This window comes from Panthera pardus, unplaced genomic scaffold, assembly GCF_024362965.1.
Source record: "Panthera pardus isolate Hobbes unplaced genomic scaffold, ASM2436296v1 HiC_scaffold_16, whole genome shotgun sequence".
Classification (NCBI taxonomy): domain Eukaryota; kingdom Metazoa; phylum Chordata; class Mammalia; order Carnivora; family Felidae; genus Panthera; species Panthera pardus.
Window position 1 is genome coordinate 65,769,767 of NW_026526721.1, and position 17,961 is coordinate 65,787,727.

Sequence of the window (17,961 nt, forward strand, 5' to 3'; positions counted from 1 at the left end):
TTGGTAAATACCTAGTAGAGCAACTGCTGGGTTGTAGGGTAGTTCTATTTTTAATTTTTTGAGGAACCTCCATACTGTTTTCCAGAGGGGCTGCACCAGTTTGCATTCCCAGCAACAGTGCAAAAGAGATCCTCTTTCTCCGCATCCTCGCCAACATCTGTTGTTGCCTGTGTTGTTAATGCTAGCCATTCTGAGAGGTGTGAGGTGGTATATCATTGTGGTTTTGATTTGTATTTCCCTGATGATAAGTGATGTTGAGAATTTTTTCATGTGCCTATTGGCCATCTGGATGTCTTCTTTGGAGAAGTTCTATTCATGTCTTTTGCCCATTTCTTCATGTCTTTTGCCCATTTCTTCAGTGGATTATTTGTTTTTTGGGTGTTGAGTTTGATAAGTTCTTTATAGATTTTGGATACTACCCCTTTATCTGATATGTCATGTGCAAATATCTTCTCCCATTCTGTTGGTTGGCTTTTAGTTTTGTTGATTGTTTCTTTCACTATGCAGAAACTTTTTATTTTGATGAGACCCCAATAGTTCATTTTTGCTTTTGTTTCCCTTGCCTCCAGAGATGTGTTGAGTAAGAAGTTGCTGCGGCTGAGGTCAAAGAGGTTTTTGCCTGCTTTTTCCTCTAGGATTTTGATGGCTTCCTGTCTTATGTTTAGGTCTTTCATCCCTCTTATTTTTGTGTCTGGCATAAGAAAGTGGCCCAGGTTCATTTTTCTGCATGGTGCTGTCCAGTTTTCCCAGCACTGTCTTTTTCCATTGGATAGTTTTTCCTGCTTTGTCAAAGATTAGTGGATTTGTGGGTCCATTTCTGGGTTCTCTATTCTGTTCCATTGATCTGAGTGTGTGTTTTTGTGCCAGAAAATATTTAGAATTGAGAAAGATCTTTCTTCTTTTTTTAATATGGGCATTTAGAGTAGTAAATGCACTGATTTAGCTGCATCTCAGATATTTTGGTATGTTATGCTTTCATTTTCATTCATCTCAGAGTATTTTCTAATTTCCCTTGAGATGTTTTCTTTGACCTTGGTTATTTAGGATTGTGTTGTTTAATTTCCACATTCTTTTTATTTCCTAAATTGCATTGTTATTGAGTTCTAATTTCATCATATTTTAATAAGCTTTGAAATGTGAAGTGTGAGTTCTCCAACTTTGTTCTTTCTTTTTTCTTTCTTTCTTTCTTTCTTTTCTTTTTTTTTTTTTGTTTTTTGTTTTTTGTTTTATCCATTTTCTGACTTACCTCTCCTCTGGAAATCACCAGTTTGTTCTCCATATTTTTGTCTCTTTTTTTCCTTTGTTTGTTTGTAACTTTGTTCTTTGTTTTCAAAATTGTTTTGGCTATTCTGTACCCCTTGCATTTCCATATGAATGTTATGATCAGCTTGCCAACTTCTGATCAAAAGCAAGGTGGGATTTTGATAGGGATAGCTATGAATCTGTAGGTCAATTTGGATAACATTGCCATATTAAGATTTTGACCCATGAACATTGATACCTTTCCATTTGTTTAAAGATATGATTTTTTTTTAATGTAAAAGGGGCACCTGAGTGTCTCAGTCAGTTAAGTACCCAACTTTTGGTTTTGGCATAGGTCATGATCCCATCATTTTTGGGTTCGAGCCCTGCATCAGGTTCTGTGCTGACAGCATGGAGCCTGCTTGGGATTCTTTCTCTTTCCTTCTCTCTCTGTCCCTTCCCTGCCCGCTCACTCTCTTTCTCAAAACATAAACAAAAATTAAAAAAATAAAAAATGTAAAATAAATTGTAGAGGCCCTGAGGTTAAATGAATTTGGAGGAAAAAAAGACCAGTACATGACACACTAGAGAAATGAAGCCCACTTTAGAATAATTTTGCTGCTGTTTTCTTGTTGAAAGGTGTAATGGCTCAAACCCTACTGCAAGGAAGAAAGAGAAGGGGGAAAATGAGGACGAGAAAGAGAGGAAAGAAGGGGAAGACAAGAGAGAGGGACAGAGGCATGGAGGTAGAGCGTGCAATATGTATTGGCAGGTTACATAAAGACAGAAAATGTTTATCCCATTTAGTGTCTTGCAGATCATCTTTTCATGACCTTACCAAGAAATGTTCAGTGGAGCAATTGTCCAGCAACCAGAGCAGAAAAGACTGAGAATTGATAATTGTATCTTTTTCGTGACACTACTTATGAGAATTAAAAGATTTAATAAAGTTAAAATTTCCTAGCATAGTTCCTGGACATAGTACACTAACAATAAATGTTAGGTGGTATTGTCATTAAATATGTTCTTGTTTTTATTTTTATTACTTCAACATCTTAAGAATGTTTGTTTTTAAGAGGGTAGGCTCTAGAGTCATAAAATCACTGACTAATAATGGGCAAAATTTAAAATAAAAATCATAAAAATCTGCTTAAATAAGCTGAAAGGCATAATTGTCTGAGCATAAAAAGACAAAAACAAGAAAATAAAACTCCCGCCAAAAAGCATATGCTTATTTTATTTTACATATGTACTGATTATGGAAAATTCAGGCAATAATGCAAGAAGAAAGAATAATTTTTTCCTTCCTGTGAGTTTATAATAATAAATGTATATTTTCCTAACCAAAGAAAAAATATAATGTGGAGGAGCTGGACAGACTTCAGAGAAGAAGAACAGATTCTTATAGTAAAAGATCAAATAATTAGAACCTTATCCTAAGAAGAAACGATTAGGAGATTATTTTGGCCTTAACTATTTAAAGCACCTTATAAAAAAAGATACTGATTTGTTGTTCATGATATTTGTGAAGAAGATAATAAAATAGGATAGTCATAAATTAAAACCTCAAGATTTTAAAATATCCCTTAAAATTTTTTCAAAACTGGAGTAGGTTATGACCTAGCAATTACACTACTAGATATTTACCAAAAGGATACAAAAATGGTGATTTGAAGGGACACATGCACCCCAATGTTTACCAGCGTTATCAACAATAGCCAAATTATGGAAAGAGCCTAAATGTCCATCAACTGATGAATGGATAAAGAAGATGTGGCATGCATATATACATATATATATATATATATATATACACATAGATGGAACTAGAGTATATTATGCTAAGTGAAATAAGTCAGTTCACCGAAGACAAATACATGATTTCACGCATATGTGGAATTTAAGAAATAATACAGATGAACTTAAGAGAAGAGAAGGAAAAAATGAAATAAGATAAAAACAGAGAGGGAGGCAAATCTTTAGAAACTCTTAAATATAGAGAATGAACTGAGGATTGCTGGAGGGGAGGTGGTTGGGGGGATGGGCTAAATGGGTGATGGGCATTAAAGAGGGCACTTGTTGGGATAAGCACTGGGTGTTTTATGTAAGTGATGAGTCACTAAATTCTACTCCTAAAACCAGTACTACACTATATGCTAGCTAACTTGAATTTAAACTAAAAAAAAAAAACAAAAAAACAAAAAAACTGGAGTAGGTTAATGGAAAAAAGGTGTTGAATCTCTAGCCAGGTGTGTGTGTGTGTGTGTGTGTGTGTGTGTGTGTGTGTTCTATGGGTACAATAAAAATAATAGTAAATACTTAAATAGAACTCTTACTTGGCTTCTGTTGCTGTTCTAGGGCTTTATATATAGGTACTTATTTAATCATTGTGGGAATCAGATGAGAAAAATAATATCCACATATAAGTATGTTTATCAGATTTAGTAAATAAAAACAGAGGGTGCTCAGTTAAATTTGAATTTCAGATAAACAACAAACATTACCACATATGTATGCCAAAAAATTATTTGTTATTTATGTAAAATTATAATTTAATGGAGTGTCCTATATTTTATTTGGAAAACCTCTATCTAATAGATGGGGAAACTGAAGCTCAGAGACGATTGGGAGGGAGCATTCAAACTTCACTGGAAGAACAGAAAGAAGAAACTAAAGAACAATTACTCTTTCATGCTTTCTATGCTTATCTGTAGAGGAGAGGGGGCTGGAACCATGTTCTTTGGAGGCCTTTTTTTCTTCTATTTTTCTGTGTTTTTGGTAAGCCAGTTAGGGTCATTCATCTATTAATACAACAAACATTGGAAGAATGTTTAGTTGGTGCCAGATGTTGGCACTGCACCATGAAAGATAACCAAGATTGAAGTAGTTCCTGTCCTCATGCAGTGGACAGGTTAGTGGGGAAGACACTGATTAAATGAGGGAACTCTGCAGGGTGAGGGGAGTTATGATGGAGAGAAATCGGGTCCAGCAGGAGCATGCAGAGGGCCTCCTCACTTGGTTTAGGAGGATAGCATTGGGTAGGGTGGTGGTTCTCAAGCCGCACTCTCAGATGAGCAACATTGGCACCACTTGGGAGCTTGTTGGAAATGAAGATTTTCAGGCCCCACCCAAGACCTACTAAATCAAGAATTCTGGGGGTAGGCCTAACAATTTGTGTTTTAACAAGGCCTTCAGGTGATTCTGACCCACTCTCAAGTTCAAGAACCACTGATGTAGGGCATCAGCCCTCAGGGGTAATGAAGACACTCACAGCATCTCTGGCCCATCCCTCCCCATGAGATGGGGTGCCATCTCCTCAAAGTAATGGGCAGCAGGTGAGGAAGCAGAGCTCCTGGCTCCTTGCCCCATTCCGGTAAAACAAGGATAATTAGACTCAGAGATTTATTTTGCGTTGTCCATTCCTTTAAAGGAAAGAAAAATGGAGGTTACTTATTCCTCAGATTATTCTCACATATTCAGAAGCCTTTCTCACATATTCAGAAGTAGTTAGAGGTCTCTCACCATTACCATGGGGGCCACAGACTCTTTTCTGAGACACTACAAAAAGTTATTAATAAGCTGACTTCAAGGAAATTCCTGTTTCATGTCCTCTGAAATGCTCCAAAAGGTCAACACCTAAAAATGCCTGGTGTCCTGGAAGTGCCTAGAGTCCCCTATATTTTACTTTTCTTCCTTTCTAACTCTGTGCATGGACTTATTTATATAAAGCCCTTTGAGATCGGGCATCTGCCTATTTTTCCACCCTCATAACTCACTGTTTTTCAACACATGGCTATTGCCGTTACTTTCAGCTAACTGACTTCTCATCGTTCTAGACTGTGCTTATTTTTTCATTCTGCCAAGCCACCACAGAGGCCCTGCCTATGCTTAGGTTGCCTTTCTTTTTTGGGACTGCTTCATGGACTCCTAATCATCCTGAAGGATTTGGCTCAGACGTTAAGCCTTTCCTAAATCTCCTACTCTCATTTCTATTTGTTCAATATTTCATTCATTCATCAAATATTTGTTGGGCTACAACTCTGTGCCAGATACTCTTTTAGGCATTGGGTATACAGAAATAAAACGAATTCCTTCTGTCTTGGAACTTACATGCTAGTAGTTGGGTAAAATAGGCAGTAAATAAACAGATCATTAAAATATGTAGTATGTCACTGTATGGGTCCATTTATATGAAATACAAAAACAAGCAAAATTAATCTATGCTGTCAGAAGTTAGAGTCATGCTTACCCTTAGAGTGTGAAGAGGGCACAGTGGCTAGGAGGGAGCATGAGGAAAATCTGCAGGTGTTGGTAATATTCTGTTTCTTGGTCTGGGTGCTAGTTACATGATTGCATTCAGTTTGTGAAAATTAATTGAGCTGAACACTTACATGTACTTTTCTGTGTGTATATTATATTTCAATGTAAACTAAATATTTAGTTTATAGGTAGTGTATCAAATGGTCAAGAGTTGTATAGAGAAAAATAAAGCAGGGAAGGCAGATTGGAAAAAGAGTGGAGGGGGAAGGAAGGAAGGTTGTGATTTTAAATAGGCTGTCCAGAGAAAAACCTTACTGAGAAGCTAAATTTTAAGAAGAATTTGTAGGAGGTGAGGATGCCAGGCCCTGGGATGGACAAGGGCTGGTGGATTTGAGTAACAGCAAGGAGACCACTGGTTGGAATGAAGAGAATATGAGGAGAGTGTAAGAGATGGTATCAGAAAGATAACAAGAGACTGGAATGCATTGTGCTTTATAGGCCATTGTAAGGGTTTTGGCTTTTGCTCATACTCTGAGAAAAGATGGGAAACTATTAGAAGGTTTTCAACAGAGGAGTAAAATTACCTCACTTATATTTTAAAAGTATCTTTCTGGTGACTTTTGAGAAAAGACCCAAGAGAGATGAGGATGAGAGCAGGGTGGCCAGTTGGGAGATTGTTATAATAATCCAGGTAAGAAAAGATGATGACTTGTCCAAGATGGTAGTAGTGGAAATGGTGAGAGGAGAGTGGGTTATGGAGGCAGAGCAGATAGGATTTACTGACAGATTATATGACGGGTGTGCAGAAAACAGAGAGTGGAGTCACCTGAGAGAGTGGAGTCACCATTTATTCTGATCCAAAAGTCTGAAATTTGGTTTGGATGTGTTAAGTCAGAGAGGCCCATTTCAGACATTTGAGGGGCCATGTTGAATTGATGGTTGGATATGAAATTGGAGTTGAGGAGAGAAGTCCAGGCTTGAAACATGCAACTGAGAGTTGTCAATCTATAGATGGTATTTCAAATTGTAAGACTAAATGTGCTTACAAGGGAGCAGTCATAGATGGAAAAGATTAGAGGTCCAGGAACTGAACCCTGGGACCCTCCAACATTTATAGGTCAGAGAGATTAAGAGAAACCAGCAAAGGGAAATGAGAAGGAAAGGACAGTAAAGTAGAGTGGAAAAGAGGAATGTGTTGTGACCTGGAAGCCAAACGAAGGAAATGTTTCAGGGAGGAAGGAGTGATCACCTGTGCCAAAAGCTGCACACAAGTCAATAAGAGGAGGACTGAGATGAGATCATTTGAGAGAAAGAACACAGGCAGTTTTGGGGGACTAAGAATAGATCACTGGAGAGGTAACACAGAAGACAGTTTGTTTCAAAGGGGAGCAGCAGAGAAATGTATGTTAGCTGAGAGAGTTAGGGTTTCACTTTTCTTTTTCTTTGTTTAGATGAGAGGAATAACAGCTTGTTTGTATGTTGATAATGAACAAATGGAGAGGGTAAAGTTGAAGTAGAATGGGGGAAGAATTGCTGAGTAATGTCTCTTGGTAGGCAAAAGGATGGGGTCCAATGCACAGGTAGAAGGGTTTGCCTAGGTAAGATTATGCAAAAGATTATGCATAAGTCAGAGTATGTAGGCACTGATGACAAAAGTGAATAGTGTGGTTTGGGGAGCTTGTAGAAATTCTCTTCTGCTTGCTTCTAATTTTCTTAGTGAAATAGGAGGTTTATCAGCTGAATGTGAGGCTGGGTATGATGGTATTGGAGGTTTGAGGAGAAAGGATGAAACGGTCATCTAGGAGAGGAGAGGAGAATAACTAAATAAACATGACAGTCTTCCTGGGTAGCACAGAAGGCATATTTGAGGTTTATGGTTGTAAATCTAAAGTGAGAATACTTAGTATGGTTGTGTGTTTTTCTCCAGCCACATTCAATTGCTTGTGTATAGGCACAGAATGGGAGGAGAGTAGGGTTAGCCAGATGTTGGGGTTTGGCCATATAGGTGTGACAAAGGAAGACAGATATGTGCTAGAAAGTGATGATGTAACCACCCATGGGATCTAAGCTGTGTTAGAAAGGGTAAGGGATGTAAAGCAGGGGAAAGGACAGTGAGGAAGCAGTAGGATCATTGGTATCCAGGTCCTAATGGCAGCCAAAGAGTTCTTAGAGTCAGGTACTAGAGATAGTGAGCTGGAGGGGTAGAAGGTAGTGGTTGGAGAGTTTCAATGTTTGGAATTGAGATAATGGAGTGGTTGTGGTTAATGCTAATGACAAAATCTAAGTTCTAACCATGGAGCGGGTGACTAAGGGAAAATGGGAAACAAGATCCTTAAAGGAAAGAAGGTCCAGGTCCAAAGAAGGTCAATGGGTGGATCATACACCAAGAATTATGACAGAAGTAATGTTGAATGGCTTGGCAGGACCAGCACCTAAAATCAAGGAATGGTGGTGGGGAGCAATAGAAGAATGTAACATGGAAGGTAGCGAATGGAAAAGTCTAATGGGATGAGATTTTAAGCTCGAAGTGTGCAGAGAGGAGGGAGAGAGAATGATCTGGAAGCCATAATGAGAAGTAAGGAATTCACTTACGTCAAATGTATGGAGGATGTTAGAAAGAAAACTTGAAAGGGCTATAGGGGAAGAAGTGTCCTCAGAGGAAAGTCAAATTTCAGTTAGAGCAAGAAGGTAAGGGAAATGTTAACAGAAGTTGAGAATAGAAGGGGTTTGCTGATGATTGATAGCAGGTTCCAGAGGGCACAGTAGAAGGGTTTCACAATTTGGGAATGGGTTGTAAATAGGATCCAAAAAGGAAGGGTAAGAGCCATAGGGAGATCAGAGTCCACGGGATTAAGGATATACTGGGGGTCTTGTGCTTCTTGTCATGTTAAGCTTGAAAAGGGAAAAAGACACGGTGAGATTAGATATGGTTATCTCAAGACAGACCACAATGGCAAAGCTGTGAATGTTGTTGAGGGGAAAGAGGGTGAGGGTTTTGTCAGGAGCACACAGAATTTTCAGGTCCTCTCTTTACTCTCTGATGAAGGAGTGGAAGCCAGGATGGAGCAGACTTATCTGGATCATGTGGAACTCTGGGACTCCCTTTTGATTCTTGTGGGTGACAGCATGGAAGCTGGAGAAAGAAAAGCAAGACAGCCACATACAGTAGCTCAGGTTGTGCATATTACAAGTCAAGGGTGTTTCATTTACATACACTCTAATGTAACCACCCTGGAAAAACACTCTCTCCACAACACCTGAAATATATTATATTCGTAAACTTTTAACATTGCTGAGATTCATTATTATTCATCTTGTCACAAGGCTATGTGAATCCCTTATAAAGAGAAACCACGTTGCCCTATCTCTCTTTTCTGGCCTCTGAAACATAGTAGACTTTTGGAATAGGCGTCGTTAGCTCTTAATTCCTGAGTCTTATCATCATGGCTCCAGAGGTGCAAAATAACTTGGAACCTTGATATGGAAATGCATGACCTCTCTATTCCTTTTCTCAGGTCACACCAGGAGCACCCTCCTCCTTTCTCCCTCTGTGGACTCACAAGCTAATAAACAGACTCTGCAGTTGTTCCTTGGCCTGGGATTACTTCCTTTCAGAGAATACTGAAATGTGGTGGGATTTGCTGACTGGTGACATCAATTCCTCTTGCATGTGTCTCAGCCCTACAAACCTAATAGACGCAGTAGTGCAATTTCAAGGCCATGGACCTGTTTGGCTTCTGTTTCTCTTCTGTCTCTGAAAGTTGGTAGGAAATATCCATTCACTTCCTTTTTCTCTTTTTGCTTCTCTAACTGTTCCCTCAACAATATTGTTGAATTGATGAGTGAGTAAATCAGAATTTTGCCTCACAGATAGAGAACTGCTAGTGCTGAGTGAGGGTTATTTGAGTGTTACTGCTCTTAGGGAACAGAGAACAGAGACGATTCATTTTTCTCAACTGTTCTTTCCTGTGGGACTTTCAGAGATGCATTGTAGCTGATTGCAGGGTTTGCCTCTGGTACAGAACCCTAGCCTACCATGTTTTCATTCTTTTTTTACAGGGATAAAGTATCCCCACATGTATGTCTACTATTAAGAGATTTGAATAACATCTACCCAAAGAGCAAACTGTCTTGCCTTTAGCCAGTGGAGCTCCTGTTTTTCTCCTGTGGATGATATTCGTTTTTGTTCTCAGCACTTATCTGTCATAAACCAAGAAAAAGTAATGAGGTAATAAGTCCAGTGTGTTGGATGCTGCCTGAAACTATAGAGCTCCCCTATCTTGTCTCTCTCAGGCCTGCATGTTTAAGTCTTATTTCTTCATCTTTAATTCTGTTTCATTTATAAGATTTACTTTCATTTGACCTTATGCCTCTCTCATGTTAAATGCTCTGAGTAGAATTTAACAACCTTAACTGCAAAATGAAAGATGATTGAAAGCCTGATGTACTATCTACATTGTGTATGTTTCATTGATGTGGTGCTTCAGTGATGATTTGTTGGAGAGTCAGGGCAGATCAGGTTTCCTGTAAGCCACTTTTTTGCTCTTGGTATTGAGATTACATGGGCACTTTGCCAACACAAAAGGAGACCTAAGGGACATCTTCCTAAAACTGATTATAGATGGGATCATTATATTTCTAAAAGCCTTCTCTGGGCATTATTGGACAAAGGCTACAGAAATCTTGGAAAGTCAAGGAAAGTGAGACTAACTCTTAAACTCTTCTGATTTGTCCAGTTGATTTCAGTCTTTATTATTCCTAAACGTCACCTTCCAAATCTCTCCTTTCAATGCTCTTTGTGCAGATTCTCCTCCTTTGTTCCCTTTGGAAATGGTGGGGGTTGGAGGATGACATCTGTCCTGGGCCCTGTAGGAATCAAGATTAGGTTATGGGAGAGACAAGGAAAAGTCATGTAAGACAAAAGCCAACACAGAAAATTGTCAAAGAACCAGAGATGTTAATTGGTTGACAACCTGAATTTTTTGAATCAGTGGATTTGGGTGATGAAATAATATCAGTGGAGATAAGATGTATATCTGCTTCTGAAACCTCCATGTAGAATGTCACAGGAAGAAGGCACACCAGGGAGATTGATAGCTGCATTCTGAAGGTAAGTTTTCACCAGGACAGAACTTTGAGATGTGTGCTAGAAGTTGTGGGGGACCCACAATGGCTGGCATGATTCTTGGATGTATCCTCTATGGGGAGACCAAGTTGGACCAGGGATCACATTTCAGGGAACTTTAGAGGCCTGGCCTGAACTGTACTCACATATCTACTTAAAATAAAAAAGTGAAAGGATTTACATAGTTATTAGAACTAAATGAAGGAACTTACGAATTACTTATATGTGCTCAGCAACTACATAATGGAGAACATTAATTAGGAATTAGTGATTCACATTGATGTGATGATTTTTAAAATAAAGGGAAACACATTATGTATGATTTCTGTGATACAATTTAAATTATAAATTAAAATCTTGAAGGTTAAAAAAAATAAAATAAAATAAAGGGAAACATTGCAGCAAGATAGAATGAGTATGAGAGGGACCCACCCAGTGAATCCTGACTCTATTCCTCACTAGTTGTATGGTCTTAGACAAGTTCCCGAAATTTTATGAACTGTATGTTCCTTATCTATAAAATATCTTTTTCATAGGCTCATTGTGAGACTTATAAGAAAATATAATAGGTTAAAATAATTGATAATAATAAATGATACTTGACACATAGGACTCTTTTTGTGCCACGGACTATTCAAAAAAATTTGTATACATTAGCTCACTGAATCCTCAAAAAAAGAAAAGAAAAAGGATGAGTTAAGTACTGTTATTATGCCTCTTTAAAGAGGAACCAGACACAGAAAGGTTAAATAACTTCCAGGAGCATGAAGGGCAGGGTCAGGCAGAGCCAGGATTTAAACCTAGGAAGCCTGGTTGTTAAACATAATGTTGTCTCTCCATAAGGTATCAATCACAAGAATGTTGTTACGATACAGGTCAATTAGAAAGAAGTTGAAACATGAGACTAGGGATGACTGGCATTTACAAAACACAAAGAATATGTGAGAATATAAATATAACTGGCTACAAGCTTTACTGTGGAGTCTGGTGGAAGAATTTTGGATCATTTTGTTTTGAGTTGTCCCTGCTCCTTGGAAAATGACAAATTCTGCTAACTTTGTATAATTTAAAACTAGGCTAGGAATTAGAAGGATAAAGTCCCTTTTCTTTTAAAGGCAAAAATTTCCTTTCAAACATGTTTCATCCTTTTGACAATTTTATACAAGTTTCCCAGTTAAATATTGCATTCTTATCTGTTAACAATCTTGTCTCTTATTTTCCTGGCAATACATTCTTTTTATAGGCCCTCATTTTATCCAGTTTCTGGGTGTTTCATATCTGACCACAGTAGGTCAGATAAGACCTCTGTATTCCAGTGATAACCATCAGGGTGCATTTCCTGTTTTCTCCCACGTTCATTTAGCCTGTTTTCCAGCAAGTTGTATTACTCCATTCCATACGTGCTCTAAGTTTTGACCTCTCTATAGAATCCACAGTATCATTTCCCATGTGAATTCTCTACATGCTGTGTATATGAATCTCATATATGAACTCAACCCATTATACCTTTTTTCTGTGTGCACTTTTTGTTAATGATGCCATGAGGAAGCAGGAGAAATATACAAGCCCAGAGTTTTTCCAAAGAGTTTTCTTTATGATGGACCTTCTCAACTCAACATTTTTTTTTCTTTTTTTCCTCACTTGATACATTTTCCATAGCCATCTTGTCTACACAAAGGAATACTATCTCTACACTGTGTATTCCCAGATCTGTACCTCCAGAGCTGAGAGCTCTTCCAGAAACTCTTCCAGAAATCTATCCAACTGCTCACAAGGTATCTCCATTTGGATGTCTTAAAGTAACTCATATTCAATTTGTGGAAAATGTAATTCATTTTTTCCTCCCTTCCTTCCTACTTTTCCTTCCTTCCTTCCTTCCTTCCTTCCTTCCTTCCTTCATTACTCCCTCCCGCCATCCCTCCCTTCCTTCCTCCCCCAGCCAAGCAGTATCTTCTGTTCTCTTACCAATCACAGGAAATGGCATGACTATCTACCAAGTTATCCAAGCTGGAAGCTTGGAGTCATTCTGGACTGTTACCTCCTCCTTAACTCCCATAGACAGTCAATAGCCAACTCCTGTCCCTGCTACCTCCTAAACCTTCCGTGAATCCTCACTGCCATTATCTTAATTCAGATCACCATATTTCTCACCTCATTCCTGAAATCACCTCCTAACCGAGCTTCTACTGCTAGGTCTAGCCACCGTCATAACAGACAAAGGGCTAATAACAATATGTGAAGAACCATTACAAACCAATTAGAAAAAGACTAAGAACCAATAGAAAAAGAAAGAAAGAAAAGGGCAAGAACCAATAATTTATAGAAAGATGCTCAATCTCACAAAGGGAGTAATAAAATAAATTTGAAATAAAGAAAAATGAATTACCATTTTTTCTCTATCAGAGGCCCAAAAGTTTAAGGACACAGTGCTTGCAAAAATGTAGGAAATAGACGCTAAGTTGTATATTTTTGGTGTGAATGTAAATAGGTATAATTTCTTTGAAGGACAATCAGTAATTATAAGCAACTTTGTCAATATACACACCCTCTAAGAGGATGGATTTAAAAAACATTTTTTTAATGTTTATTTATTTTTGAGCGAGAGAGAGCACGTGCCAGCAGCGGATGGGGAGAGAGAGGGAGACACAGAATTCGGGTTAGGGTCTGAGCGGTCAGCACAGAACCCAATGCGGGGCTCAAACCCACAAACTGAACCTTGAGATCATGACCTGAGCCAAAGTCGGACACTTCACTAACCAAGCCACCCAGGTGCCCCAAAAGGATGGATTTTTTAGTTGCATTTTGACAGTTTTTACCATGTTTTTTTTACCATATTACTTTTCAATAATAAATGTGTTAAATAATTTTTAAAAATGAACTCAGTTACCTCCTGTTGACAGCAAGACTGTCTCATTAGGGCAGCAACATGATGCCTCCTGTGGTCCAGCATGGAATAGCCTTCTCCAGCAGTGGTCCTGATTTCCTCTTCACATCACACATCCATGCTACATTTACTCCAGGGTTCTGATGGCATCTGCTTGGAGCTATCCACCCATTCATTCTTTTTCCTTCCTCCCTCCTCCCCCTTATTTCAGAGATAATTCAAGAGGACTGATGAGAATTTGACACAGGGACTCTAAAACTAAAGCTAATCAAAGTAATTTGTATTAATTTGCACAATTCATAATAACACATTTGATTATAGGAACCATACCATCTGAATTAAGCTTCTTTCAGGCTATTTTTAATTCATTTTCACTTCTTAACACATAAATATTGTAAAAGCAGTGTTCCCAGAGCACGGAAGATTGGGGGAGGCTAGCCAGAATTTAAAAGTGACTGTGGACAAGGTACTCTTCAAATTTGGTTTAAAATTCCTTCTGAGAATAAAGATTTGAAGAATCAAACTGATTAATGAGACCAGTAGTCTATTGCAATAACATAACCAGAGTTTGCCTTTTAATATTTGATTAACATTTGAGTAATACCCCAAATCCAATCAAGGGATTTGGCTGTAATTTTAGAGAAGCAAGACTTCTCCACAGAAGATTAAAATTAAGAAAGTGTAAACCTCAACCAACTGGAATGAGCACTTTTGGAAGACATAATTATTGGGGGTGTGGAGTGCATGTAAGACTCGGGTAGGGAGGCAGAAAGCAAGTAATGGTCATGTGTCTCCAAGGTGGAGCAGAATAGGTTTTAACTAGCCAACATTCACTTCACTTGGAAATGTTTGTCCTTATGGGGTATGTATCAGGTGAAAGCCATTAAGGCTGTCCAGTTAGACCTTGGCACCCTGTGCCACATCTCCAGGTTGACTTGGCTTCTCATGCAGGTTCACCTGCAGCCAGCCTTACCTGGTTTCATTCCAGTCTCATAGGACCTTCAGGGGCTTTAGGAGCCATTTAGTTTAACCTCTGCCCAATATAAGAATGTTATCTGGGAGCATCTGGGTGGCTCAGTCGGTTGAGTGTCTGACTTCGGCTCAGGTCATGATCTTGGGGTTCGTGACTTCAAGCCCCACATTGGGCTCTATGCTGACAGCTCAGAGCCTGGAGCCTGCTTTGGATTCTGTATCTCCCCCCCCTCTCTCCCCTTCCCCATTCATGCTGTCTCTCTCTCTCAAAAATAAACATTAAAAAAATTAAAAAAAAAAAAAAGGGAATGCTCTCTGACTTCTCATCATTTCCTACTCCAGACCCACCGTCCAGGATCCTTTTATTTTTTAATATTAAATTTTTAATGTTTATTTTTGAGAGAGACAGAATTCGAGCTCCAATGTGGGGCTTGAACCCACGAACCTGGATTCATGACCTGAATCCAAAGTTGGATGCTCAACTGACTGAGCCACGCAGGTGCCTCCAGGATCCTTTTAAATAAACTTGTTCTGTCAGTCCCTAAGTAAATTTGCCCTCCCAGCTGCAGTCCCAAGGTTTTATTAGGAAAAACTCTTCAGACCTCTTTTAAGGCTCCTGAAAGCCAAATCGACTTTTATGAGGTAAATGGTTAATGTTCTCACAACTTTATTTAGTCTTAATTCAGGGGAAGGAAAACAACACAATTACTATTTTAATTTCTTTATTTATCAATAGTATCCAAAAAAAAAAAAAGGGAAGAAAAAAAGAATCAGGAGTTACAAAAACAAGTTAAATGCAATATGGAAGCCTACTAAATACAAATACATTTCACAAACACATAGGCAACAGAAACCTGTTCAAATTGCTGCTTGACATTTGATTAAAAACTTAAGTGTAAAGGAAAGACATTCAGACTTGTTCACATGGGCTTATTAGCAGGTGGAGAAGCCCTGCTTTCCCAAAACAGTGATGGAGTCCAGAGTCATGGCATGTGAGAAGGTTTCCATGAACACTGAATCTTAACAGACACTGCAATATATTAATAAAATCATATACACATTGAGAAAGCCCAAGGAAGCTTGCAGTCTAAGCCCTGTGCTTGTAGAGAGCTGGAGGAACTGAACCCAATTTAATCCTATTTGCTCCATACAAAGCTCCATGCAAGACTCCCCAAACTAGGCTATTTAGCAGCTTTCCATGAATGGTCATCAGATCGTGTGATTTTGTGGTGCAGACAATAGCGTCCATATTTACAGGAGGAATGCAGATTTGCTCTTGGGAATTCCGTGGTGCAGGGTAGGGTAATCTTAAATGGCAGCCACTGTCCTAAATGTAACTGGTGAGGAGACACTCTGGATTCTAGCTTTAAACAAACTGGCATGCCTGCCCTCTGTCTCAATGTCCAAGAGCTGGCAAAACTTGATCAAGGTGTGCTGTGGGAGCTCTCCAAGACAACTGGACAGGGAGGTGCATTTCAGAGTGCACAAGTAGGGCTCAAAGAGAGCTTTCAAATGGGATGTATCTAAAAGGTCAGAATTCTAAACAAAACAGAATGCTCTCCTTTCAAAGGAGAACAAGGAAACTTGTTTAGAGGCAATTCCACATTCAGCACAACGTTCTCAGTATTGCCCATGCAGTGCAATCTATACAATTCCCCATCTGCTTTCTGAAGATGAGCGCTTTTGTCAAGTTTTTAATCTTCGTTATTCCAAATGCATCTTATACATGGTAAATAGTGGGGTTAATCATCACAGAGTCCAAAACACAGGAACAATGGTCTTCTCCCCAATCACAGTTTTAAGACTCAATTTCCATTCCCTCCCCCCTCTTAAAAGGTGAAACCACCTTTTGTCCTCATCTTGAAAGGGAAAGCTATTTCTGTTTCCAAGAAGGTTAAAGATGGAATGCAAAAGTTTCAACAAAGTGGAGTAGTTCTCCTTCCCATTCTCTTCCTGGGCAGACATTACCGGAGAGGGTACTACATCACCGCACAACCAGTGCAGCCGTGCAGACTGAGGTCAGATTTGGTCATCTGGATTTTGGCCACCTGACTCTTTTGTTGCAACAGTAAGGTTTCATTTATCCTAAGGAGAAGGAAAGTCATAGGAACCTGTATCCTTCTGGACCAATGATCAGAACCAGAGAATTTGTAATTTATCAAATTGAGATTAATGCATTCCTACTTGCTCACTGAGGAGACTGAGGCCCAGAAATAGGAAGAGATAGGGCCAAATCACTCTCCTAGTGGTGAACCAACAAACATATTGACATCTAAGCACAGATATCTAAGCCTTGCTTGGCTGCACTTGTCTCCATTCTTTGGAATACTGATTTGCATGAACTTATCATAATAAATGGAAACAAATTAGCTTTTTAGATCTTAAAAGCTTTGTATGGAGATGCTTTGTATTCCCTGGCTTCTGTTTGAGGCACCTGCTGGCAGACTGCTGATCCACTGGAAGCCAGGGGGACACAATTCTGGGCTGCATCTAGTATGTGGCAGGGCAGGAGGAGTCTTGGTTATAGTGGTCCCTGCACCAGAAAAGAACCCCAAACTCTCCCTCCTTTGAAATGGCAGGACTACTGAAAAATAATTACAAAAGCTCAGTTTCTAGTCAAGAAAATAAAATATTAAAACACAACAATAATATAATGATAATAATTGAAGAATGAAGTCAACTTGCCAAAAAAAGTTTTACAGAAAAATAGCACCTTTGGTAAAAAGTATCTTAAAAATTTGGTTAGGTCTCTAAGGGGCTCAAAGTTATACAAGTATCTGCATCATTTGTGTGCACCCTCCCAGAAACTCCAAGCCTAAGGGACAACTGGGTAACGAGAAGGGTGGCTGTGTATCTAGAGGCAGTGGTTGGGACCATGAGAAGCACAGATGCTGGACGTCTATTATGCTGATGGCGACAGGAAGGGCTGGACGCAGAATGTGTTCCTCTCCACTGGGCTTCTGCCAGACCCCTCCTCTGGGGCAGCCTGCAAAGTTCTCTCTGGCATCATTCGCACTCCCTGCAGGACGTTTATAGCCATGGCCGACCGTGGTTCAGATCTGCTCCTCTCCCAACCCTGATGCAGTTTCCTTACTTGTCTCCAGCCCCTGAGCACCATTTATAGTTTCTCTCAAAGCACTCCTAGAAATGAAGGCTATGGCCCTTCCCCTCCTCGCCAGCCACCCCCATTTCCTTTACTGCAAAACAAATAGACAAAATAAAACTCATTGCTATACAAGCAAATACTGGTGATTCGGCAATTGTAGCAGACACTTGGATATACTGAACTCAGCGCTGAAGTGAAAGAAGGTGCCAGGCTCTGGACGCCCTTCCCAGATGCCTCCTCTTTAGATCTCTTTGGTGCTCACTTTTTTGGTCTTTTCAGCTGTTTCCTTTGAGATGCAGGAGAAAATAAGCATTGTGAATTAAAAAAAAAAAGAATCATTGGTATCTATCTAGTCCTCAAGACTTTATATAG

The 17,961-nt window shown here is 39.2% G+C and overlaps 1 protein-coding gene and 1 long non-coding RNA gene across 3 annotated transcripts in view; both read right to left on the reverse strand.

The window, feature by feature from the left end:
- Window positions 1-6,329: 6,329 nt before the first annotated feature.
- Window positions 6,330-11,278, reverse strand: LOC109266447 (uncharacterized). 2 transcript variants are annotated; one of them, XR_002079720.2, is made up of 2 exons: window positions 10,214-11,278; window positions 6,330-8,635 (listed from the first exon to the last, which is right to left on the reverse strand). It is a non-coding gene; the product is annotated as an uncharacterized LOC109266447 (long non-coding RNA). The 2 variants fall into 2 exon arrangements; XR_008422459.1 differs by having other exon boundaries at window positions 6,330-9,702.
- Window positions 11,279-15,188: 3,910 nt separating this feature from the next.
- Window positions 15,189-17,961, reverse strand: part of FSTL1 (follistatin like 1) — a 53,949-nt gene continuing 51,176 nt past the window's right edge. The window contains exon 11 of the mRNA XM_019448485.2: window positions 15,189-17,875. Within this exon, the coding sequence (XP_019304030.1) occupies window positions 17,831-17,875 (45 nt within the window). The 3' untranslated portion in view covers window positions 15,189-17,830. The remainder of the gene's footprint in view (window positions 17,876-17,961) is intronic.